The sequence below is a fragment of the Bos mutus genome, chromosome 29, assembly GCF_027580195.1.
Source record: "Bos mutus isolate GX-2022 chromosome 29, NWIPB_WYAK_1.1, whole genome shotgun sequence".
Taxonomy (NCBI): Eukaryota; Metazoa; Chordata; class Mammalia; order Artiodactyla; family Bovidae; genus Bos; species Bos mutus.
The window spans coordinates 29044031-29070335 of record NC_091645.1 but is presented as its reverse complement, the minus strand read 5'-3'; the positions used below and the strand labels follow the sequence as shown (position 1 = coordinate 29070335).

At 53.9% G+C, this 26305-nt stretch overlaps 2 protein-coding genes and 1 long non-coding RNA gene across 7 annotated transcripts in view; 1 reads left to right on the top strand and 2 right to left on the bottom strand.

Annotated features, from left to right (window-relative positions):
* Positions 1 to 12191, bottom strand: part of ST3GAL4 (ST3 beta-galactoside alpha-2,3-sialyltransferase 4) — a 111974-nt gene extending 99783 nt beyond the window's left edge. The window contains exon 1 of one of the 3 annotated variants that reach the window (XM_070365162.1): positions 10823 to 12191. In XM_070365162.1, the coding sequence (XP_070221263.1) occupies positions 10823 to 10861 (39 nt within the window). In that variant the 5' untranslated portion in view covers positions 10862 to 12191. Of the gene's footprint in view, positions 1 to 1789; positions 1857 to 2932; positions 3201 to 10822 lie in introns of those variants that run through there. The other 2 variants (XM_070365164.1, XM_070365163.1) reach the window with 2 other exon arrangements.
* Positions 3823 to 10801, top strand: LOC138986245 (uncharacterized). Its single transcript, XR_011463106.1, has 3 exons — positions 3823 to 4856; positions 7613 to 7678; positions 10526 to 10801. It is a non-coding gene; the product is annotated as an uncharacterized lncRNA (long non-coding RNA).
* A 138-nt stretch (positions 12192 to 12329) lies between the features above and the next one.
* DCPS (decapping enzyme, scavenger) overlaps positions 12330 to 26305 on the bottom strand; it is a 41473-nt gene continuing 27497 nt past the window's right edge. For all 3 annotated transcript variants that reach the window (XM_005892268.3, XM_070365174.1, XM_070365173.1), the window contains exons 3-6: positions 25660 to 25805; positions 19421 to 19534; positions 14513 to 14623; positions 12330 to 12721 (exon numbers count right to left, since the gene is read on the bottom strand). In XM_005892268.3, the coding sequence (XP_005892330.1) occupies positions 12455 to 12721; positions 14513 to 14623; positions 19421 to 19534; positions 25660 to 25805 (638 nt within the window). In that variant the 3' untranslated portion in view covers positions 12330 to 12454. The remainder of the gene's footprint in view (positions 12722 to 14512; positions 14624 to 19420; positions 19535 to 25659; positions 25806 to 26305) is intronic.

Below are 26305 nucleotides of genomic sequence, written 5' to 3'. Positions count from 1 at the left end.
GCATCACTACAGCTGCTCCCACTTGTAGCAAACATTTGACCACTTCCTCCGTCTGTAGAATAAAGGACGTCTCACACACACACACACACATACACACACACACACACACGGATTGTGGTACAGGTCAGGAGTGAACTGGAGTCCAGGCGTGGCCAGCAGCCCCTCCTGGCACACTCAGAACAAGCGTGCACAAGTGCTGAGCACCTCCAGGAAAGGGTGACCAACGAGAGAGGGGAATTAATGACTACAGGCACCCAAATCTGCCCGCCCTAGGCACTTCCTCAAGGAAACCAAAAGGACAAGAGTGGAGAAGGACCTGAGATGGAGAGGTATGAGAAGCTAGCTAGTTCCTGCAGAAGAATGCGTACCCCCAGGCAGCTGAGGAGTCAGGGGGGTGGGGGAGGGTCAGGCCCTGTACATTTTCTCGGTGTCCCCTTACCTGAGTGCCCTGCTCCCTAGCACCCACGGTCCAAACCCCGGAGCCTGGGAACTCAGCTGGGTTCTGGTGGCTGTCACAAGCTGTAGGTCTGGTTCTCAGTCTCTGGGACCCTCTGGGACACTGATCTGAAGGATCCCTTTCAGGAGACTGGAGGTGCCCACCCCATCTTCATGGGCTGGGATCATGGTTTATCACTGCAAGGAGGAGGGACCCCTTCTCCATGACAGAGAGGCCAAACTGTTGAGCCGCTCTGAGTGGAGGAGTCCACCCAGACAATGCACCCACATAGGGCCTGGGTGGGCACACAGTGCAAGGTAGATGCCGGGCCAGTGTGGGTAAACCACCGATAATCACAGGGCCCAGGAAGGGAGGTCTGGCCCCAGCTGTAGAAAAGCGAGGAAGAAAGTGTTAAGTGTCAGTCACTCAGTCGTGCCCGACTCTTTGAGACCGCATGGACTGTAGCCTGCCAAGCTCCTCTGTCCGTGGAATTCTCCAGGCAAGGATACTGGAGTGGGTTGTCATTTCCTCCTCCAGGGGATCTTCCGAACGCAAGGATGGAACTCAGGTCTCCTGTATTGCAGAGTCTTGACTGTCTCCTCTCTTGCAGGCAGAGCCACCAGGGAAGCCCTCCCTTTCTAGGATTTGGTACAGTTCTAAGAGGAGCAGATTCTCAGTTCTAAACCAGAAAACTGGATCCTAGGAATCTAAAAGGGCTGGAAGGGTGGAGGGGCCAAAGAAGTCTGTTTCTGAGGAGTGGGAGTGAGTCACTGCTTTGGGAAGGGAAGTGGGTGAAGGACGAAAGGGAAATCAGCTCAGAAGGCTTGGCCTCGGCCTGGGCCTCCACTCACGGGCAAGGGACGCTATGGCACCAAGCAGCAGCCCACTGCCAAGCCACGGACGCTGCTCAGCCCCCAGGTCTAACACGAGACCCCAGGCTACTTTCTAACTCCTACCATCCACCCTCCCCTCTGAACCCCTGGTGACCTGGGCTCTGGGGGGAAGGTCCAGGCTCCTGGCTCTCCTTCAGGTGCTGGGAGGGAGCCCAGGGCCCAGGGGACAGCCTTAGATCTCCTGCCCAGCGCACAGATGCTGAGGGATGGGGCACAAAGAAGCTCGAAGTGGAGACTCAAACCAAGCCAGGTACAGGCCAGAGGGACCTGAGCCATGTCAACTCAGGCAGGGGGTATTCGCCGATTAGCTCCCAGCAAAGAGAAGAAGCCCCAGAAGTTCATTTCTAGGCCCGAAGCAGCTGGCACCTCGCAGGCAACCTCTCTAGACTTATGGGCAGCCTTTGGAGAGTCTTGTTGGAGAGTGTGGGAGAAATGCTGCTAAGAGCAAATACTCACATACCTGTGCCTCTGTGCAGGTAACTTCCATGGCACTCAGCACCTTAACGATTCCTCCCCGCCACTCCCCCTAAAAGATGCCAGGGCGGTGGTCTAGACAGGGCGGGCGGCAGACCACAGCTCAGGAGAGAGTGGCTTTGCTTTGTGCCTCTGTGCCACCTTAGCCGTGCCAGGCCCGTTCCCTAGGTTCCGCAGAGAATAAGTCTGCCTAAACTTGGCTTCCACACTGTGCCTCCACCCCCCACCCCACCCCAGGGGATGGATAGCACAGGCTGCCCTGAGAAGCGAGAGGGTGTGCCAGCCTGTGGGTGGTCAGGAGGTCAGATGGACACAACTGAGCCCCCCGCCACTGTCTGCAGCCCCAGCCCTCTGGCGGGAGCCCTCTACCCTGGCTCAGGACCCAGTCTGGGGGACAGGGGAGCAACGGCAGTAGATGAGGCCTCAGATGGCCCAGGCAGAGCCTCCCCCAAGACTGGCAATGGAGGTCCCAGCCAGCAGAGGCCCCAGGGGGCACCCAGCACTGACAACTGAGCCCAGAGACTCTACCCGGGACTGAACTCCACCCCAACCCCATCCCTCCCCACTGCCCACCACCCGGGCAGGTCCCAGACACAGTATCCTAGGCCCAAAGACCCCCAGGAATGTGGACTGGTGTCGGGCACAGACAGCCTGCAGCTAGCGACCCCCACACTTGGGCTCTGCTTGGCGACCTTGGGTCTCCTGCACACAGGCGGCCCCAGCAGAGCCTGTCAATTCCAGCCAAGCCAGCCTGCCGACCTCCTGGACCTGGTGGGGCAGTTGTGGGGAGCAACCGCGGCTCAGAGGATGCCCAAAGCGGAGGCGGGGGGCCTCTTCCGCCTTGGCGCAAGGCTGGGGGCTAGAAACTTTCCAGAGAGGACCGTCCCATTCGCTCACTCCCAGGGAGCAAAGACAATTGGCTTTCCGTGGAAAATCCCATCCAGGGCAAGGAATCCCTGGGCCGTGGCCGCCCCTCCGGGACCCCGACCCGGAACCGCGCGGCGCCCACGTGCCCGGCCCGACCACCTCCCCTATCGCGGCGCCGGGCGGAGAACCGGGCGGCCGGGACCCGGAGGTGCGCCCAGCCCTCGCTTGCGGGCCCCAAGGGGACCGGCCGCCGCGTACTCACCCTCGCGGGTGGCGCGGGGCGGGGCAGGACGGCTCCGCGCGCAGCTCAGATCCGCTAGGCGCACGGGCTGGAGGCGCGGCGGCTCCGCTCGGCCCGGTCCCTGTCCCAGGCGCGGGGCCGGCCTGGGAGCGGGCAAGTCCGCCTGCTGGGAGGCGGGGGCCCGGGCCCCGGCGTGGGGCGGGGAAGGGGGCCGGACACGCTTGCGCACACTGCCGGGGAGCCGAGCGGGGAGCAGGCAGACAGGAGAAAGGGCGGGGTGGAGGAGGAGAAAGGGCTGGGGTGATCCCGCTTACGGGCGGGGCCGGTGGCCGCCGACTCGGGATGGTGAGCCGGCGGAGCCGGCCCCCGGCGGGCCCCAGGGCGAGAGAAGCGGAGGAACAGACCGATCGGGCGAGCGCGAAGGGGTGTGGGGTAGGGGTGGTGTTGTGGGGGAGGTGTGGTGTTGTAGGGGCGGGTAGGAAGAGACTGGTGGGGTGAGGGCGCAGAGTTCAGGCGGGCGCAGCCTGTGAGTAGCACCAGGATGGATGTGGGCAGCGCAGCCCATGCACACCCTCCTGGAAACAATGAGCCCTACAAAGCGTTCTCCGCTCTCCCACGTGTGGAACCGTCTTTCTCCCTCTCGGGAAAGTGAGGCACACCTCTCCCACGCACAGTGGCCAGGTGCCCTGGTCGGAGACCTGCACCCTCCCTTTGCAGGAGTCTGGCCCTGCCACCCCAAACTTCTCCCTGTGCACCTCCTTTGCACACCCCTTCTTGGCTTTGAGAAAGCGTCTCAGTTTCTGTTCCTTACTGAAGGCGCCAGGCATCTTGCCCCCAGCGGAAAAACCCACCAGGGCCTTAGCCTAGTGCCTGGGCCCCACCCCCCCACCCCCCCCCGCGCCACCCCCAATCAAGCCAGGAAACTACTTAGGCTGAAGAACCGTCCAGAAGTCACCCACAGGACAATCCCTAGACCCCGAGACACTCTCTCAGAGGTGAAGAGCCCTTAGTGTGAAGAGCTGGGGGAGGGGGGCAGAGTGGGGAGGGGGTAGCAGAGCTCCAAAGAACATGTAAGACCCCACCCCCCAAGAAAGCTTAACCAGATAGTGGCAAAGAGAAGACTCACGTGGATGCCCACTCAAGGATAAGTTAGGATAGAAGCTAGTACAGACGAACCTATTTGCAAAGCAGAAATAGAGACACAGAGGTAGAGAATAAATGTACGGACCCCAAGGGGGGAAAAGGGTGTGGGGCCAACTGGGAGACTGGGGTTGACGTGTACACACCATCAATGGTAGTGGTGGTTTAGTTGCTAAGTAGTGTCTGACCCTCGAGACCTCATGGACTGTAGCCTGCCAGGCTCCTCTGTCCATGAGATTCCTGACCCAGGGATGGAATTCATATCTTCTGCATTGCAGGTGGATTCTTTACCCCTGAACACCCAAGGGAGCCCATAATGACACATACTCACCCCAGTATCATACAGAGTAGCCTGCAATGCAGGGGGTTCTTTATCAATAGTGGAGGGAAGCCCTACACTATTGATACTATGTATATAAAATAGATCACTAATAAGAACCCACCTTATAGTTCAGGGAACTCTACTCAGTGTCCTGGGGGTACAGGTATACATAGAGCTGATTCTCTTTGCTATACAGCAGAAACCAACACATTGTAAAGCAACTATATACTCCAATGATTTTTTTTTAAACCAACAGATTTCATTTAATACTGATGTTAATACAAAACGTAATCAGATGCAAATGCCACGTTACCATGTTCTTAAAGTCGTTAAAAAGGGGAAAAAATGTTGTAGGGTTTTATTTTCACCTTTCTTTTCCTAGCTGTCTTTTGTGTTCACGCTCAGTCACTTCAGCCATGTCTGACTCTTTGTGACCCCATGGACTATAGCACACCAGGCTCCTCTGTCCATAGGATTCTCCAGGTAAGAATACTGGAATGGGTTGCCATGCCCTCTCCTCCAGGGGATTTTCCGGACCCTGGGATCAAACCCACATCTTTTATGGCTCCTGTGTTGGCAGGCAGGTTCTTTACCACTAGGACCACCTGGGAAGCCTAGCTGTCTTTTAGGTAGAGATTTTTGGTTTGTTTACTTCTTATGTGTTAAAGAATTTGATTAGTCTTATGTACTTATAAATTCATTTTATCTTTTTCTTGCAGTTAAACTGCATAAGACCTAAAATAATCTGTTTCTATTTTTTTGTTATCTTTTTTATTAAATTTATTTCTTTTTAATTGAAGGGTAATTGCTTTACAGTATTGTGTTGGTTTTTGCCAATCAACATTTGAATCGGCCATAGGTATACCTAAAAAGAAAAACAGAGTAAGTTAGCACAGGATATAACTAAGTATAAGGCATGGGTAATTGACGAGGGGGGTTCACAGAAATGCCAGCTCTAAGTTGGCTTCAGCCGAATCTGGAGGGTTCATGGTCTGAGAAGAGGTACCTGAGGAAACACTCTGGCCTGCGTGAGCACAGCAAAGGAGGCAAGGTGAAGACAAGGGGCCTTGAGCGCATCTACAGATGGCTGTTCATCCTAAATCACACCGTGCATGGTGGAGGTCTTTCCTGCATCTCACCAGTGTCCAAGTATAATTAATGCTTGGTGTTGTCAATCAAGCATTCACACAAATACTTATCTGGTATCAGCTCCAGCTCTGGCAGAGTGACTCAAGTCCCTGCCGGGGGGCAAGGCTGAAGGGAGAGAGACCAGCCTCCCTGGTGCCGGGGTGGAGGTCAGAGGGGAGACACTGACCCAAAGAGAGTAAAGCAATTGTCCGAAGAGACTAGAATCGCAGAGCTGAACTGTGAATCAACCTAGCTTTGCAACTTTGCAAACTCTTTAATGAACTCGATCTAAACACAGCTGGCAGTTCTTGTTCTGAACCACGTAAACTTCACCCTGTGGGAAAAATCAAACTGAAGGGCCAGCTTTGCTCTTGGAGACCTGATTTCCAACTCTGCCTTGGTCACTAAATAGGTTTAATTTTCTTGTTAGGAAAAAAAAAAAATGGAAGTAACTGTAAATTATTCAAAGGGCTATTGTTGTGAAATTAGGCAACGGATATAAATTTGCTCCAGCAGTATAAGGTGCTGTTAAAAGTGTGTGCTCTTATCATACACGTGGCACCCCCTCCTCTAACCAATAAACTGTATTCAGCTCTCCTCCCTTCTCCTTTCCCCAGCTTATCCTAGGCCTGGTTACTGAGTGCCCAGAAGCTAATTGTCTAGACTCCTCCCCTCAGGCCGCAGTGTGCTCACTCACGGTCTTTTCCCTCTAGTTCTTCAACACAGCCAGATGCTTAGCTGGCTGCCTAGAACCATATCATCTGCGGGCCAGGAGGAAAGTGATTCTGGTACTTTTCACCTGAAGCCCCTCCCAGCCCACTTGCCCATCAGCAGGGCACTGGGAGTTGCTTACCAAGAGGCAGTATGGTGGGGTGACCCAGCTTCGGCTCCTAAAACTGTTCCTTTTGGGGCCAGCTGTGCCAAGGATGAGTCAAGACACCCTGAGGATCAGTGGTCTGGCTCCTGCCCCCGTTCCTAGCCATATTGCCTCCTTTCCCACCTCCAGAGCACCCCCTTTACCTCTCTGGTTCTGTCTCTGCTGTGGAGGAAGTTGGCGGACACAGCTCTGCTGGGGCGCTCAGGGGGCCTCTCTCTCTCTCTCTAGGGAGCAGAGGGAGGAGACAGAGGAGCAAGGGTTGTGGGAGGGGCAGGTGCATCTGGAGCTGGGAGGCCAGGGTGTGGGCCGGGGTGTGAGCCCTTAACACATGCGCCTCCCCAGGCCTCTGGCTCCTGTCCCTTGCATTTGCCACGTTAGCATCCTGCCCACCGGAAGGAGGGAACGGCGAGATGCCGTTTGAAGAAGAAATAAACCCAATCCGCATCTCAGACGCTTTTAAAAATAGCAACTTGGGGAATGGTGTTTCAGCTCCTATTTTTATCAGATTTAAACGGCTGGACGCTCGAGCTGTGCAGTTCCCAGGGATCTCAATAGCACCGGACATCACTATTGTAGTCTTAGAAACCTGCTGTAAGGCCAAGGCTAAAATGCATTCCAGGAACCTGTCGGCTGGAAGAGATCCTGAGAAGTCATTGCATGCAGCCCTCATCTCTTTTAGGGCCACAATCAATGAACCACAGAGAGTTTATGGCTCGCTTTTTGCCTTCAAGTCTCGGTTGCCATGACTTCAGTGCCCAGTCTAGGATGTCATGGCCTTCTAATCCGGAAGTCCTTTTTAATATCTAACCCAAATATATAGGCTGGGTCCTTTAGGCCCTTCTGGCAGTGGGAAAATGGCAGCTAACATTTATGAGTTCTTACCATGTCCACAGAATCCTCTTGTTGAATCCTCACGAAGCCCCTCGGGGTAAGCACGGCTTTCACTAACTCATGGCTGACGAGCAGTTACCTAACTTGCCCAAGATTACATGTGGATATGGTGCAGGTTCTGTGCAGGAGTTACCAGACCATGCTGGCACTGAAAAGAATGTACAACAGGATAATACATTTCTCCATAGTTTTGCCTTTCATTTCTTCCTGGTCCTGAAGGAAAAACTGGTCAGGGTGCTATTGGACGTGCTGGAAGCCACGTTTTAGGTTCTGGCCATGCTGAGCCATGCTTTCCCTGAGTGTTGTGTCTTAGCTCATGGTGGTCGTTTGGCTCTCATTTTAGCCTGGAAGTCTGGCTTCTCCTGGCGTAAGCTCTCACGGCCCCCTGTGCTTTTCTCAAAGTATTCAGGTTTGTGGAATTACTTTGTAATTATGTCTATCATTGTTGTTGTTACAAGCAGATTCAAAGGATTAGATCTGATAGAGGGTCTGAAGAACTATGGATGAAGGTTCATGACACTGTACAGGAGACAGGGAGCAAGATCACCCCCAAGAAAAAGAAATACAAAAAGGCAAAATGGTTGTCTGAGGAGGCCTTACAAATAGCTAAGAAAAGAAGAGAAGCAAAAGGCAACGGAAAAAAGGAAAGATATACCCATTTGAATGCAGAGTTCCAAAGAATAGCAAGGCGTGATAAGAAAGCCTTCCTCAGCGATCCAAAGAAATAGAGGAAAACAATAGAATGGGAAAGACTAGAGATCTCTTCAAGAAAATTAGAGATACCAAGGGAACATTTCATACAAAGATGGGCTCAATAAAGGACAGAAATGGAATGGACCTAACAGAAGCAGAAGATATTAAGAAGTGGCAAGAATACACAGAAGAACAATACAAAAAAGATCTTCATGACCCAGATAACCATGGGTGTGGTTACCCCTCCCACAAACACACACCATTGATAACCATGATGGTGTGATCGTTCACCTAGAGCCACACATCCTGCAATGCAAAGTCAACTGGGCCTTAGGAAGCATCACTACGAACAAAGCTAGTGGAGGTGATGGAATTCCAATTGAGCTATTTCAAATCCTAAAAGAGGATGTTGTGAAAGTGCTGCACTCAATATGCCAGCAAATTTGGAAAACTCAGCAGTGGCCACAGGACTGGAAAAGGTCAGTTTTCATTCCAATCCCAAAGAAAGGCAACACCAAAGAATGCTCAAACTACCACACAATTGTACTCATCTCACATGCTAGTAAAGTAATGCTCAAAATTCTCCAAGCCAGGCTTCTGCAATACATGAACTGTGAACTTTCAGATGTTCAAGCTGGATTTAGAAAAGGCAGAGGAGCCAGAGATCCAATTGCCAACATCTATTGGATTATTGAAAAAGAGAGTTGCAGAAAAACACCTACTTCTGCTTTATTGACTACACCAAAGCCTTTGACTATGTGGATCTTAACAAACTGTGGAAAATTCTTAAAGAGATAACAGACCACCTGACCTGCCTCCTGAGAAATCTGTATGCAGGTCAAGAAGCAAGTTAGAACAAGAAGAACAGTTAGACATGGAACAACAGACTGGTTCCAAATCGGGAAAGGTGTACGTCAAGGCTGTATATTGTCATCCTGCTTATTTAACTTATATGCAGAGTACATCATGCGAAATGCCAGGCTGGATGAAGCACAAGCTAGAATCAAGATTTCCGGGAGAAATATCAATAACCTCAGATACACAGATGGCACCACCCTTATGGCAGAAAGTGAAGAGGAACTAGAGCCTCTTGATGAAAGTGAAAGAGGAGAGTGAAAAAGTTGGCTCATAACTCAACATTCAGAAAACTAAGATCATGGCATCTAGTCCCATGACTTCATGGCAAATAGATCGGGAAACAATGGAAACAGTGAGAGACTTTATTTTTCTGGGCTCCAAAATCACTGCAAATGGATGGTGACTGCAGCCATGAAATTAAAAGACGCTTACTCCTTGGAAGAAAAGCTATGACCAACCTAGATAGCATATTAAAAAGCAGAGACATTACTTTGCCATCAAAGGTCCATCTAGTCAAAGCCATGGTTTTTCCAGTAGTCATGTATGGATGTGAGAGTTGGACTATAAGGAAAGCTGAGCGCCCAAGAATTGATGCTTTTGAACTGTGGTGTTGGAGAAGACTCTTGAGAATCCCTTGGACTGCAAGGAAATCCAACCAGTCAGTCCTAAAGGAAATCAGTCCTGAATATTCATCGGAAGGACTGATGCTGAAACTCCAAAACTTTGGCCACCTGATGTGAAGAACTGGTTCATTGGAAAAGACTCTGATTCTAGGAAAGGTTAAAGGCGGGAGAAAGGGATGACAGAGGGTGAGATGGTTGGATGGCATCACTGACTCGATGGACATGAGTTTGAGTAAGCTCCAGGAATTGGCGAAGGACAAGGAAGCCTGGCGTGCTGCAGTCCATGGGGGTCACAAAGAGTCAGACATGACTGAGCAACTGAACTTGAGTTGTTTGTGGATTTACTTTGTAATTATGTCTATCATTGTTGTTAGTTGCTAAATCGTGTCCAACTCTTCGAGATCCCATGGACTGTTGTTGCCGGCCAGTCTCCTCTGTCCATGGGATTTTTCAGGTAAGAATCCTGAAGCGGGTTGCCTTCTTCAGGGTATCTTCCTGACCTAGGGATCAAACCCAAGTCTTCTGATTTGCCAGGCAGATTCTTAACCGCTGTGCCACCAGGGAAGCCCAATTATGTCTATGTGTCTCACTAAGTTGTAAGCTCCATGAGAGTTCTAGTTCCATATTCTTGTCTTTAAAAAAAAAAGACAGGGTAGATGTTCAAAACCTTGTTCTTTGAATTTAAACACTTTAAACAAATTTAGTCCATGTTTCTTTTTTAACAGTGGCTAAAATTTGGTAACTTCAAGTTTACATAGACTCCAGAATCCAATGTAATTTCAATGAGAATATGGAGCAGAGAGTTGCCAACATTTATTTTGCTATGTGAGGATTTTCTGAAAACAGCTACTGTTAATTATCACCATCTTCTTACAGAAAAAAGTCCTTTTAGGGTTCTATATACATGTTTGGAATAAAGATTTAGTCCTTTCTGAGAAGGAAGAGTTAAAAGACCCACATCAACCTATTCAGAAATAAAACATATCCATTCAACTCGTTTGGAAATACAAATATCACAAGAGAAACATTTTCAAATATTACTTTGTTCGCAACTGTTTCTTGATTTGTTTCTCCATTCCCAGGATCTGCGTTCAACAGAACTAGACAACGTGGAGCTAACTGTCCAACTCCTCCTGAAATGTTATTTTTCTCAGTTTCATGAAGGAATGTTGACAAATATAGAACACTCAGCAATTTTGCCCTATGAGGAAACTTTTGGGCAAACTTGAGAGGAGCCGAGGAAAAGCAGTCACGTCTCCAATCGCTCTCCTCCCTCCCAACCCAGCCAGGAAGAAAGTCGGCCAAGGACTGGGGCCTGGCGCCGGTGGGGAGCCCTCCGAAGTTTATGAGAAGGTGACACCCACCTCCGCTGCACTCACCGAGGACACGCAGCTAAACGCACAGGGACAGACGTCCATGCCGTCAGAGAGGGCTGGCAGTGGCTCATCAGTCAAGCGGTGCTGAGGCTTAAGGACTTTCTGCTCAGGATGCTGTCTCAGTGGAGGTGGGGAGCTGGGTGGGTCCTGCTAAGTGAAGGCAGGAGGAAATCTAAGGCAGAGGAGACGGTTCTCATTCTGCATCCCTCGGGCTGAGGACTGTCTGTCTGCCCCCTAGCCTGGGAGGCTGGGAGTGTCTTTATAGTCGTCTCTGGGTTCCCAGCCCTTAGGACATTGGCTCAAAAGGCATGCAGTGAGTCAAAGCATTGGATTCCATTGCAATCATGCCACTTTGGCCTGCTGCGTGTATGATCACCAGCAGATCCCTCTGTGGTGGATCCTCATCCCTGCACCCCTTGACAAAGAAACAGGCTCAGGAGGCCTTGGGTCTGATGCAGTACGTGTTTAATAAGCAGTGTGAGGAACAAGCGAATGGAGCTTGGCTGTGAATCGTACCCTGGTTCTCGGTCCAGGGTATGCAGAATAAGGGCCACCCTGCTTCCTCTCCCTCCGTTTTCATCTTCCTTTCACTCTGCAAGACCCACATCCTACCTCCCCTGGCAGTGTGTCCTGAGGACGCAAGATGCGGTAACTCATAGCCCCACGTTGACCGAAGAGCAAATGCCGGCCCCTCTCGGGTAGCGTGATGTGTCTGGGAAGAGGGCCTCGTGTGTTTAACTACACGTTGCCAATGTCTGCACCCGTGTCCCTGCTCTGCTGGAGCAGTGGGAGACGTCACTTTGCCAGATACGCCCTTGATGTCTTCCTACAGGCTATCAGCCTTGGGTGCTTTGAAGTCCCTTCCTGGCCTGGCAATTCTGTGGTCAGGGATCTAGGACAGCGGTCACACCTTGATCCGTGACTCAGGGCTTTTGGACTTCACTGCAACCATGTCACTGTGCCCTGCTGACACGGTGGATTTATCTTCCGGCTGCTCTATGGCAGTGTGTTTTGTCTTCCTGTCGAGATAACGAACTCAAGGCCACAGACTCACTGACCAAGGAACAGAGGCAAAGGCAGTCGTCTTGGGCTTGCATCATCTGATTCTGATTAAGGCCTTCCCACTTCCAGGAGGCCAGCCTCCAGCCCTGTCAACAAGGGTTTATCAACAGGACTGGCTCACACATGGGAAGTGTGCGTTAAGTGCTGGAGGGAAAGAGGAAGTGCTGTCAGAAAGACTATAGACTACTTCCAGAAAGGTTTCATATGTGGTTTTCTCTGAGGGGGGACTCCCAGACATGTGGACCATCAGGAAGAAACACTAAGTGGGAAGAAGGAAGAGAAAGGTGGTAGCAGAACAGCAGGGGTGAAAGCAGGGAGGCCCAGGACGTGAAGTCCGCCAGGAGGGGCCCTGCAGGAAGCCCTGAGCCCTCCAGGTTGGCCGTGCCCCCTGCCTTTACCCCGCTAGGGTCGCCCACTCCACCTCCCCAGGCCACACTGTGGGTCCATACTGAACGAGACTGATAGTTTATTCTCATGCTGGGAAGAAGCCAGTACAAAATACATTAAAAAAAAAAAAATTCACTTGGTACAAAAAATCCTGCTGCCCCCATCCCCCACAAGGGTGGTCTCTTCTCAGCTTCTCTGGGCCTCCTGCAGGAGTGCCAGGAGGGGGTCGTCAGCCCGGAGTGCAAAGGTGAGCGTGCGACGCCGGTAGTGCTCGGGGTCCTGCTCCAGGTTGTCGATCACCTCTGCCAGCAGGTGGGCGCGCTCCACGCCGGCACCCGGGGCCTCGAAGCCCAGGGCGGTGAAGTGCACGTGCAGATGGTAATACGAGGGCAGGTAGTGCAAATACACGCGGAGGCGGTCCGCCGCCACCCGGTAGCGCCGCAGGATGGCCTCCTGGCAAGGAGTGGGGGGCGGGAGGGTCAGCTGCTGCCCCCACGCTGGCGCCGGCACCCCCTCCTGCCCACAGCCCCCACCAGCCTCTCCGTCGCCCCACGGGTGGCTTCGGGATCCCTGTCTGCCATTCTAGGGAGTCAGCAGGTGCGGGTGACAAGCAGCGAGGTGGAGGTTTTCTTCCCAAGGAGGGGGACAGTGGCCTCGATCAGGGCTCCCCGCTCCAACCTGCTGGAACACCTGCTTCCTTGGTCACAGCTGGGTCTCTAGGAAGTCTCGGTGCTAAGCACAGGGGCCCAGATTCCCAAGACTGGGGGACTTGCCTGCCCTGGAGGAGTTACCAGGCTTAAATCATCAAGTGGGTGGCAGGAAGCCTTTTTTTCCCTGCTTAGCACAGAAGAGAGTGGAGCCGGGCTGCGACAGAGCTAAGGGCTTGGTGGCAGAGAAAGGCCGGGGGAGGGGACGTGGGCAGGGCTGGACAGAGCTGGGAGGCATCACAGGATCCTTGGATTCTCACTGGACTCCCAGCAGAAGAGGAAAGCATCACCCTTAAGCCCGGCTCCCTTGGCCCACCCCAACCTTGCATAGTGGTAGAGCTTTTTCTCTTCCAACCGCCTTCAGAAGCCTCCAAGCCTCTTGGAATTAAGAGAAGATTTAATTTCCAATGTAGGCCAATCTCTGAGGCGGCAGGGGTGAAGAAAGACAGGGCCCCAGTGAGCTCAGAATACACGCTGCGATTGTACTGTGCCCTTCTGATTGGGTGCGTCCCTAGGAATCTGGGCATCAGGGTGACCACCAGGGCACCCAAAGGGCTTCCTGGAAGGCTGACCCCACCTGAGAGGGTGCTGGAGTTGCCAGGGCAGATGCAAGTGCTGGCCTGACACCTCCCAGGTGCCCTGCATCCAGAGAAAAGAGAAAGACAGCCGGGGACATGGTGGGGTGAGCAGGCAGGTGGGAAGGCAGGTGGGCACAGTGGGGAGGGGGCCAGAGGGGAAGGAGAGTGGCCCCAGGCAGAGCCTCGGAGCAGGGCTTGTTGAACCTCGACCAGGGGAGCCTCTCCCGGGCTGGAAACCTTGGTGACAGCAGGCCTAGCATGGAGGCTGTACCATCCAGTGTCTCAGAGGAAACAAGGCTGAGGCCAACCCCACAGAATAACGGGTTCAGAAGGACCCCTCCAGATACCCAGGCCCAGAGAGGCGAAATGACCTGCCCGGGGCCACCAGGGGGCTAAGGTCAAAGTGTCAGAACCAGGATCACAGCTCCAGATTTGAGACTCTCCTCTCCCCCACCATCTGCCCGGGCCCCCAGGGCTGCTTTTAGCAGCCTTTTCATCTGATTCAGCAAATCTCCCAGAGGGAAGGTGTCCCAGAACGCCAGGTGCCAGAGCGTTCAGTCTCTGCCCTCGAGGTACACGAGGGGACACACGCAGATCCATGTCAGGTCGTGGACCATCTATCCAAGAAACACGTGTAGCGTGATGCAGCTGTCACGGGTAACCCTGGGATGGGCGGGCACCCCACATGTGACCTGCAGGACAACGTCAGGGAGCAGAATCGAGGACCCGAGCTGAGGAAGCCTGTGTGGGGTGAGGCGAGGGGGCTGAGCGCAGAGCTGGAAGGCAGGGTGGGACCAGGACCAGGGGCTTCCTGAGGCCATCTACAAGCCTTCACAGGCCCCTGCAGGGCACCTAGAGAGAAGCCGTTTCACAGAAGGGTGGGGTGAGGAAAGGAACACACGGGAATCGGAGTGTAACCCCTCTGGGCCCTGGAGTGGACTCGGCCCCGGGAACCTCACCTGACCCTCCCGGAGAATGTTCCTGAGCAGCGGCAGGTGCTCTGCGGTGAGGTCCCGAAGCGACTTGATGCCCCGGCGATGGCAGATGGCGATCAGGTACAGGTCATCGAGCTGTGCGGAGACAGGCGGGGTGAACTGGGCTCAGCAGGGGGGCCAACCGCGGAGGCTGCCCATCCTGGAACTGCCCCCTGAGAAGTCAGGAAGCACCCCCACCCCAAGGCCTGCAGGGCCAGCCGCCGCCAATCCCAGGGACACTGTGGCCAGACCCAACCCCAGGCAAGGTGGGCGTCCACCTGCCCCGGGTGAGTGAGGGTTGTGTGAGGGAAGAAGCCTGTGTTTATTCTTCCTGCTCAAAAATATCACACGAGAGTATTTACATACTCAGTAGGGGGGCAGAAGTAGGGGGGCTTCAAGAAAATGCCATGAACCACTTTTATGGTCTAATCACCTGTACTAAGTGCTGTAAGACACAAGGGGAGAAGAGTGCAGGAGGAAGAAGGAAAGACCAGTGAGGGTGATCAGAGAGGGACAGGGGGCCTGGGTCGGGAAGAAGAGGGAGGGCTTGGGAAAAGAGCACTGAGCAAAGGAACAGTAAAAAAAAAAAAAAGGCTCAGTGGCATTGGTTGGGGGAGGAGGGCTCCATGTGCCTGGAGTCCAGGCAGGTGACAGGTGGAGAGGCAAGTGCGGGGGAAGGGAGCCTGGGGCCCGCGGGGCAGTGAGCTCCACCTTGCTTCACCCTTGTCTCCCTTCCCGTATCTCACAGGGCTCATACACAGCCGCCCTTCCAGAAGACAGTGGCTGCCCGAAGACCTGGGGGTCACAACAGTACAAGGACCCAAGGCCAACAAGACCTGGAGCCAAAACCTTGAGCCAGAGAGGAAAATGACTCTTCCTCTTGCCCAGAAAACCCTTCCTGTCCCAGTCTCCACTTGCCCAAACCCTGGCCTTGGCCAGTTTCACATCCTCCTGCAAAGCAAGCCCCAGACACCAGGGCCAAGGGCCAAGGCCTGGTGCGGATCCACCGGCCCTCAGCTCTGCAGGCCAAGCTGCTAGATTCCTCAATGAGATAATTTGGGGACCATGAGTCACCCGACCAAGTCCCCAAGGGCCCCAACTTAAAAACCTGGGAATGAGACTTTCCAGATGGTGCCTGGTGTCCAGCTGTGCTTCTTCATGCCAACACTCTCCCCATGCCACACACACTCGTCTCCGCCAGAGCCCTAAGAGCCGGGCTTTCTGCCCCTGACCGGCCACACGTGAGCGCGGTGGGAACCTGCCAGCAGACGGCTAAGCAGTGCCCACCTGGGCCTCAGCTCTGCCTGCAAGTCCCTTCTGGACTCTTCCTTCTCATGGCCTGTGTCCAGGACTCTTGTATAAGCTGAGACCCAAGGAGCAGCAGGAAATGAAGCTGTCTGAACTAGGAGTGTGTGCGTGTCTGTGAGTGTCTCCAGCCGTTCCACGTTGTCACTGTCACAGGCCCTCCAAACAAGAGTAACATTTGTTTAGATGGTATCTGTTGACAAATTCCAAAGATGACATAAGTCACACCTCTCTGCTCCACTGGCATGGAATGAAGCATGAAGCCTGTGCTGGGTGCCAGCTCACGGGCTGAGTGAGGGAAGGAAGACAAACCTGTCCTTTGATAGCAGACATGACCCCGGATTTTCCCCAAAGGGCCCCGGCTGCCCAGAGAAATGATCTGGGGAAAAAAAACAAGGGAGGGGCTGGCAAGGGTCTCAGACTGGCATCCCAGAAGGCAGCACATCAACCCCTCTGGGGAGACAGAGGCCATCAACCTTGTCTACTCTAAGGCAGGGCAGCAAAGTCGAAGCAACAGCCTCCTAGCAAGGGGCAAAACGGAGAATGGCTGGAGCCCCGGACACCCATGGCTCCACCTCAGGAGAGACGTGGAGATCGAGGCTCCTGCCTGAGTGCCTTAGACACAAGGATCTACATTCCGTGAGCTGAATGTGTCTGTGTGTCTCCATGAACACGCACATACATGCTGACACGTATAGTGTGTAAAGACTATGGAGGAGAGACAAACCATCTCTTCTGGGGCAGGGACGTGGAGGAATGTCGGGTGAGGGAATGCACCTTCATTGCCCACTCTGTGTGCTATTTTTATTGTTACCATGTACATGCTGGTGTTGGCTTCCCTGGAGGCTCAGATGGTCAAGAATCTGCCTGCAATGCAGGAGATGTGGGTTCGATCCCTGGGTTGGGAAGATCCCTTGGAGAAGGGAATGGCAACCCACTCTAGTATTCCTGCCTGGGGAATTCCATGGACAGAGGAACCTGGAGGGCTACAGTCTATGGGGTCGCAAAGAGTTGGACATGACTGAGCTTCTAACACACATGTAGATGTATTAACTGGACCAATTCCTACATCCCCAAATAAGCCAATAAGAAGGAATATACAGTTTCTCTCTACAGAGAACTGAGGAAGGGATTCTCTAATCTCCAGGGAGCCAGAGTCTCCAGCAGACATTAGGGACTTGATCAATATTTGTGGGGCTTCTCTGGTGGCTCAGTGATAAAGAAGCCACCTGCAATCAGGAGACATGAGTTCGATCCCTGGGTCGGAAGATCCCCTGGAGAAGGGAACAGCAACCTGCTCCAGTATTCCTGCCTGGAGAATCCCATGGACAGAGGAGCCTGGTGAGCTTCCAGAGGAGTCAGGCACGACTTAGTGACTAAACAATAACAGCAAAATATTTGTGAGACGGACGGACAGATGAATGGATGGATGGACGTTTTTTAATCATGGGCCACCAGTGAGCGGAAAAAGACACGATTCTCGGCAGAGCAGCGACACGAGGGGCCGCCAGGGTGGCTAGAAGTCCCCTCAGAGCACATGCCAGACCGCCCTCTCCTCTGTCCTCCTCTGGTGGATGAGGATGAGGACAGAATTCCAGGCCTGGCCCGCCTCCCTGCTGGACACACTAATTCTAGGGAGCCGTGGGCCTCAGTGTTCTGTCACAAGTCAGGGATGTAAGGCCCTTAACTGTGGCACCACAAGGAGACAAGCGGTAAAGAAGCAAAGGTCAGGCACAGTCACACCTGTCCAGTCAGCAAGTTAAAAGCCTGTTACTCAGGCTGGCCCCTTCAGAGCCCCAGGGCGAGTCACCCCACCATGTGGCTGGGACCCTGCTACAGTGCCTGAAGCCTGTTCTCTCTTAAGGGGACAGACAGCGGGCAGTGCCCCGGAGTGCCTGAAGCCTGTTCTCTCTTAAGGGGACAGACAGCGGGCAGTGCCCCGGCCAGGTAAGCAGGAGCATGGGCTTCCGCTCTCGGTGCCACAGGCGCCAGAGTGGTATGGCTCCTTGTATGGGGAGGCTGCGGCTATCCCCACATGCAAATCACCTCCTGCAAATCACAAGGTCTTCAGGGACCTCATGAATCCAAATTCCTCCTACCAGCTCCCCCCTACCCACGCACCCCCACCTCCCTGCACCGTGTGTGTGATCCAGAACGGCCAGCGCAAGGCTGCCCAAGGGGGCGGACGGGATTGACAGAGCCTCCCGGCGTCCCTACCCCACGGGGGCTCTGGCTTCATTCCTTCTCCGGTCCTCTGCCCTCCCTTCCGGCCTGAGTGGGGATCGGCTGGTGGGGGGGGCGACCTCTGCACATCATCACGCAGAGGGGAGGGCGGGCTCCTCTGACCTTCCCAGCTCAGCACTGAGACCTCTGGAAACTCCCTTCAGATTCCCTACCTGCCTCCTCCTTCCCCCACCAGCCACATCCAGGAAGTCCCACGAGCCACCCCAGGAGACAGCTGGCACTGGCTCGCCCGTGCCTCTGAGCCTGAATCCTGTCCCCCTCACCCCGGCCACAGGCTCGGCTCCCCCGTCTCTTGGCAACTGGAGTGGTGTGGCTGGCCAGGAAACCCACCCCACCCAGCCAAGAGAATGCAGGTGAGCTTGGCAGAGGGCACAGAGGCCTGACCAGCGGCTGAGAGAGTGAGACGGGAGGCGTCCCCCCTGGCGGGACGGGCCCAACTCCAGATCAGTGTCCCCGGGAAACCTAACAATGATGTGAGGAACACAGAGCCTAGAGGGGCCCACCCGAGAGCCTGGTTAGTCACGGATTTCAACTGGGAGGAGGAGGGCGGATGTCTACCTGCCCCCCACCGCCAGCCCCCAAGAGCCCAGGGCTGGCTTCCTGGGCCTTATCCGGGCCCAACTCCAGTCTGTGTGGGCACAGCGCTGCCTGAACCCGGTGCCCTGCTGGTTCCTGTTACTCTCAGGGCATGACAGTCCACCCAAAGAGGCGGCAGCCAGCGAGCCTGGGGATGGGCCTCTCAGTGTGAGATGAAGGAGGAGGAGAGGAGGTGCACAGAGAATGCAGAGGACTGGAGGGGCAGCGTGAGTGAAGACGGCTCCTGGGGAACCAGGGGAGGGGGGCGCTCGGGGGCCAGGCAGCAGAGCCGAGACGCTTTGGTGGGTGCGGTGTCTAGGCCGCTGGAGGCCCCCTCTCTGGCTCGGGCAGTGCAGGGGACTCCTCCGGCTGGTCCCCGTGGTTTCTGCCAGCCAGTGCTGCCTGGATGTGCTGGTGTCCAGGGCGTGGGGAGGGGTAACCTGTCCATTTCAGGACTCCGGGTGCCCCTGGAAGGGAAGGTGGCAGCCTCGCACGTGGCTGATGAAGGAATAGCCCGTGACATCATGACGCAAACACTGCCCATCCTCACCCTAGCGTGAGAGGTAAGCCAGAAGGGGCTTTAACTGGCCCACTGAAGGGTAAACATTTGTGTAGGTGCTCCCACTGCAGACAGCTCAGCCTCCCCTGTCGGTTAATTATAATCTTCTTAGAGAGCGAGAGACCAGCAGGAGGAAGAAGGGCAGGATTAGGGAGCGGCAGCTGGAGCGGGGCACTCAGAGACCACAGAGGCCCAGCGAAATCCTTTACCTGCTGTTGGTTCCACTTGAGGTCGGGGATCAGGACAAAGCCATCGGACGGATCCGGGTTCTCAAAAACAATCCGGTCGGCTTCAGCCTTCTTGTTGAGAATGTTGTACACCCACTGAAAGGAGGGCAGAGAGAGGGGGTTCACAGGCCAGTCCTTTCCCCAAGAGACAGCCCACGCTGGGAGAGGCAGGTTCAGGGAAGGACACCCAATGGTAAAGGGGCACGAAGCTCAGGGGATCCACACTCAGGCCATCCTGTCCCAGATATCAGCTCTTGGGTCCAGAAGAAACTTCCCCTCCCCATGGCCATCCCCACGGGGGTCACTACAGCTGCCCCCACAAGGGTCCAGATGGAGCTCACTGTTTAGGCCCATCCTGGCCACCCCTGTGCACACGCTCTGCTCTGGCCTCACAGGCCTGGTCTGCAATCCCCTTCCACTGCCCACGGGACTCTGGTGAAGTGTCCCTGCACCCCGACAGGACCATGGGGCAGAGAGTCTGCTGGGAGTTCCTTCTGCAGAAGGAGCTTGCCATGCACCAGGGCAAGGAAGGGCTTATGTTCTAGAAGTAACCGTGCTAGGTTTCCCAGCCCCACTGGGATTCTTGTGAGCGTGGGGTTAGCGCCTCTACCCCACCCGACACGGACCCTTCACGACAAAGCAGAAGAAACGCCACATGAGAGGCAATGACACAGACCCTTCCTCCCTTCCTGTCAACCCTGGGCTGCCAGCTCTCCCATGGCCTTTGATCAGCTGCTGTCCACTGTCTTCAAGGACCCTTCCTTGAGCACTGCATGGACCCCAAAAGCATCACTTTACCATGAAGGTCCTGGTGGCCTCTCTGAGGAAGCCAGCCTGCAGCCTGGAGGTCAAGATACGAAGGCCCTGTTCTCATGGGGCTCCAACCCCTGGAGCCCACTCCACTCCACTGCCCCTGAGCGCTGAGAACCCTTTGCCAACGTGACTTCCTTCCTGGCCAGTGAACTCTGCCCGAAATCTGACAGTGAACCCTGCTGCACAGCCAGAGAGGGGGCAGGAGTTGGGCTCACCCAGCTGCCCCTTCTGCCCCATGGTCAGGAAGGCACTCAAGCTGACGAGGGCTGGAGGAGAGGACAGGGCACCGACACAGCCAGCCAACACGGGGCTCCTTAGCCCACCACCAGGAGTGCTGGCACAGCAGGGTCAGCGAGAGCCAGGGCTGTCCCCCCAACCCCGTGGGGGCTCCCTTCCCACGGCCCCCTAAGTCCACATCCTGCACTCTCGGCCAGCCCAGCCAAGGCCAAGTGCAACCATCTGATATGGAGAGGGACGAGGCAGAGGGAACCTGCCAGGGACGATCTGGGCCTCCCAGGCCCTCCAGTAAGACCCAGAGGCCAGTCACAGTAAGAACCCACCAGAAAAGAGGGGCTTTCCCATGGACAGCCTGGCCATGCCACTTCCTGGTGAGGCCTGGAGGTCATTCTGCAGTGGCTTCTTTGTGCAACCCTGGGGCAAGAGCAATGCAGAGCCCAGCAAGTTGAGAATGTCCCAGGGGAAGCATTTCCTCTCTAACTGGACATCTCTCTAGGAATGTGCCACTTGAGAAAAAAAGTCAGTCAGATCCTGATCGGAAATCTCCCAAAAACAAATGGGAGGGAGGGGATGGTGGTTCTGCGTGAACAGCCCTGGGACTGCCCTGCCCACAGCGGGCCAGGCCACCCCAGGGCCCTGCCTTCCCCCACAGCTCCTGCCTCCACCTAGAAAACAACATATCAGCTGGGGGAGAATGAATGGGCTCTGGAGCCCAACAACATGGGGCTCATCTCTCACCTCCAACACTAACTAGCTACATGCTGCAAAGTGATTTCATCTAAGCTTTGGTTTCCTCCTTCATCAAGAGGTGCTAATTATACCCACAGGTTAGGGCTGTGGTGAGGACTAAGCGAGAAAATGCTCACACAGGCATCCAAAACAGAGCCCTGCCCAGGGAGGCAATGGACAGCAGAAAAGTTGCTGGGAAAGGTCAGGCTGGGCGTGCCTGAGGCTGCAAGACCAGCTGTGGGAAGGGGAAAAAGGAGACTGGATGAGAGCAAAGGAAGTGCATTGATTCTGGGGCAAGAGAGAACCATGTGTGAGACTGGAGGGCGCCCAAGGGCTGGACGGTGTGGTGTGATGAAGGCGTGGTGGATAAGAATCTGCCTGCCAAAGCAGCAGACACAGGTTCGATCCCTGGTCTGGGAAGATCCCACATGCTGTGAGGCAACTAAACCCATGAGCTGCAACTACCAATCCCATGCGTCTACCTAGAGCCCATGCTCCACAACAAGAGGGAGCCATGGCAATGAGCAGCACCACAATGGGGCAGAAGCCCGCTCGGCAACAAAGCACAGTCAAAAATAAATATAAAGCACAAGGTCTTGAGGCGCTGAGGTGTCAGGACAAGAGGCCAAACCCTGGGCTCACAAACGGATCTCTAAGGCTCTGGATCCAGACATCCCACTGCATTCTTTTTTTTAACTGGGAAATTACAAGCACCTCAGATTTGAGTATCCAAGTAGTATCGATGGCTAAGAGCACAGACTCTGGGGCCAGGCGACCTGGCTCTGAAGCTAGTCTCCAAAAGCTTGTTGTTGAAGATATGGTGCCCGCAAAATGCTCAGGACCATTGCTGTTCTAAGTCACCTCGTGGCTGAGACATCCCAAGCCAACTCACTGTCCTCCACGGAAACCCACTCTGCCATCCATCCCACCATCTGCCACTCATTGCCCAAGGTACCCCCAGAGTCACCCCCAGGCTCCCCCTCGCTGCTCCAAGCCAGCCCCCATCTAGGCCCTGCCTCTTAATAAAAAAGAAGCTCTCCTCTGCCTCTTCCTCCTCTACTCTCACCACTTCCAACTGCTTCTTTAAATCTCATCACATTACCCACGTGCTTAAAGCCATTTACAGGACCCTCAGTGCCTATAGCACTCGTCCAAAAATCTGACAAGAGATGATTTTTTTCTAATCTAGATTTCCCAGGTCCATCCTGAGTCAGTAGATACCAAGGAGGGCCCTGTGCTCTGTATTTTATAAAACCTCAAGAGGCCATGCTGACGACTGGCAAGGTTTGGGAACTCCTGGTCTCCTGGGTAAAGTGCACACACCTCTTCCTGGGCCCTGCCTGTCTTCTCGTGCTAGCTCCCCAGATGCATCAGAGTCCAGCCCTCTGAGGCCCTGGAGTTTCTCTCTGCTCTGGCTGCAGTGCCCTGTTTATTCTGTCCACCTGGCAAACTTCTCTTTTTCCTTTTAAGATCCAACCGGAGGATCCTGTCCCCAGTGAAGCCCCCCACCATCTGGGCTGATCACTCCCCTTTGTGTCACACCTCTACGTTATGTATTAACCACCGAAGTGCTCATCCCATTACATTGCACGCCTACCTTCCTTACAAGACTGTGGGGACATTATCAGTGCTTATCCTGGTGACCCTCCAGGCCTTAGCACAGAGTCTGGGACCTAGGGGATGCTCAATAAATATAATAGCTATTGCCAATTAGCTCTGAAGAGTTCCAAAGAATAGCAAGGAGAGATAAGAAAAACTTCCTCAGTGATCAACGCAAAGAAATAGAGGAAAACAATAGAATGGGAAAGACTAGAGATCTCTTCAAGAAAATTAGAGATACCAAGGGAACATTTCATGCAAAGATGGGCACAATAAAGGACAGAAATAGTATGGACCTAATAGAAGCAGAAGATATTAAGAAAATGTGGCAAGAATATACAGAAGAACTGTGCAAAAAAGATCTTCACAACCCAGATAACCATGATGATGTGATCACTCACCTAGAGCCAGACATCCTGGAATGCAAAGTCAAGTGGGCCTTAGGAAGCATCACTATGAACAAAGCTAGTGGAGGTGATGGAATTCCAGTTGAGCTATTTTAAATCCTAAAAGATGATGCTGTGAAAGTGCTGCACTCAATATGCCAGCAAATTTGGAAAACTCAGCAGTGGCCACAGGACTGGAAGAGGTCAGTTTTCATTATAACATATATTGCATCTGATCCCATCACTTCATGGCAAATAGATGGGGAAACAGTGGAAACAGTGAGAGACTTTATTTTCTTGGGCTCCAAAATCACTGCAGATGGTGACTGCAGCCATGAAATTAAAAGACGCTTACTCCTTGGAAGGAAAGTTATGACCAACCTAGATAGCGTATTCAAAAGCAGAGACATTACTTTGCCAACAAAGGTTCGTCTAGTCAAAGCTATGGTTTTTCCTGTGGTCATGTATGGATGTGAGCGTTGGACTGTGAAGAAGGCTGAGCACCGAAGAATTGATGCTTTTGAAGTGTGGTGTTGGAGAAGACTCTTGAGGGTCCCTTGGACTGCAAGGAGATAAAACAAGTCCATTCTAAAGGAAATCAGTCCTGAGTATTCATTGGAAGGACTGATGCTGAAGCAGAAACTCCAATACTTTGGCCACCTAATGCAAAGAACTGACTCATTTGAAAAGACCCTGAGGCTGGGAAAGATTGAAGGCGGGAGGAGAAGGGACAACAAAGGATGAGATGGTTGGAGGCATCACCAACTCGATGGACATGAGTATGAGTGAACTCTGGGAGTTGGTGATGGACAGGGAGGCCTGGCGTGCTGCAGTCCATGGGGTCGCAAAGAGCTGGACACGACTGAGCCACTGAACTGAACTGATTGCCAATTAAGCTGAGTGCTTGTAAACTTGCTAGAAACAGCCAAAAAAGAATACATGGGGAAATTCCCTGGCGCTCCAGTGGTTAGGACTCGGTGCTTTCACTGCTGAGGGCCTGGGTTCAATCTTTGGTCAAGAAACTAAGATCCCACAAGCCACACAGCTCGGCCAATTTAAAATAATAAAGAACAAATGAACACTCATGTCACCCAGAAGTGGGGAGAGTAGTAGAGTTATTTCCCAAGAGGATGTGTACAGTGGTCTTTAAGAAGGTGCATATATGACTCACGCCGAAACTGTATTAAGGACTTCCTCTCTTTAATCACATATATGTGCAATTAGTGCAGCGAAACACACATTCCAGGACATCCACTTCACGATCCAAGATGCTTTCTAGGAAAGATGGAGACCAATTTCCTTACTACTTAGAAGACATAACAAATGCTGGAGGTCTTTGTTAAAAAACGGAAAAAAAATCAAGCCAGAGTGAGCTAGAGAAGCCTTGTGCAAATCCTGTGTGGGGCCACGGCTAACAGCCTGGCCAGGTCTTCCCCGTGGGACCTCCCTCAGCCCCTGTCTGCCTCCTGTCCTTCCTCCTCCCAAGGACAATCCACCTCGCAGGACCCCACACTCAGGACACCCTCCCCTCCTCTGGGCCTGGGAGAAATGGCCGTGAGCTTCCCATATCAGGACACCCTGCCCCACCGTGGCCACACTCTCGGCTGGAATACGTACAAATGCTCAGGGAACGGGAGTGAGTGATAAAGAGGCAGGATAGGAAAACAGCTCATCCATCACATTAACCCTGAGCATGCACATGGGGCCAATCTCGGGAAAGGCTCTGGTTGGTGCTGGGCACAGACCCAAGGAGAATCAGATCTGCTAGCGAAATGGCCTTGCGTCTGGCCCAGGGACTGAATACACTCTGAAGATGCTTCCAACCCGTGAACACAGCCCTGGAAGAAGAGGCTGTGCAACCATCCCCTCCCCCCGCTCCTGCCCCCCAGGATGGATGCAGGGGGCGAAAGGGAAGGAGAAGTTTCTCCCCTGGGACTCCACTCGTGGAGGCTGGCTAACTGTGGGTGAAACCAGGAATGAGCGCCCGGATGGGGAGGCCTAACCAGCATTTTTTTACCATTTACAGACCTCTGGTCTGGGTAAGCCATTCTTGAGATCGCATCAGCGCTACTAGAGAGTAGCCAGAAGTTCTTCCCAGGGACTGGACTGCTCTGAGATCCCAGACTGCCTCGGTGGTGTGCCCGAGACCAGTGTCAGTTCCCTGATCCATGCAGATGACTGTCCTCCGCAAAACACGACCGCCTGAGCCCAGCACTTTCTATGCCACTTATCCTGCCCTTTCCTCTCCACAGCACTCTTAAGTCTCACGTCTGGTGTGGTTACATATACATCCGTGTCCTATCTGACGCCTGCACAGGAGGTAAGCGGCGTGAAGGCAGGGACGCTGCTAGCCCCTGGGACCATCTCGACCGACGCCTGAGAAGACAAACACTGGCCTCAGGGACAGCATTCTGCGTGCAACCCGTGGAGCCTGCCTGAGCTGGTGGTGGCCGGTACCTGGATGCTCAAGCTCTGGGACTCCAGGTGGGGCAAGGTGACGTTCCTGTAGTCGCTGCCCGTCTCTCGGACCAGGTGGAGGTCCTGGCGCAGATACTTCTGTAGGTGCTTCTCTGTAGCAGGGTAAACCACGGTTGTCTTCACATCTGCAAAGACACAGCACAGCCCCGGCCGCGGTCAGCCACGCTCTCCACACAGTCCTGCTACCCTCCAGCCTCCCTGGCACCGCGGTGAGGAGGCGGCCACCGTCTCGTCTCTGATTCCCCAGTGACGGGAGCCGAACGCTAAGAAGTTATGATTCGCCTGTGTTCCACTCCCATGAGGCGTCTCATGCCGTTAAATTCATGAAGGTGAATCACTCTCAGAATATGGAAAACATAAGACGTTCATGGATGGATCATGGGGCCCCTCGTAACCCTTAACCCCAGCCCTTCTCTCTTACTTTCTGGGCACAGGAATGAAAGGTTTCTGACTCTTCTCACATAGCAAACGTTCTAGTATGTGGCCTTCTGAACCCAAAGCTGAAAATCTGGTTTAAAGTCAGACTCCCTTAATGCAGGGGGGGAAGGCACAGACGCCTGGGAAGCCAAGTCCTCGTCCTGCCTGCTCCTTCCTCGGGACCCCTACCTGCGTCCAGGTGTTTAAG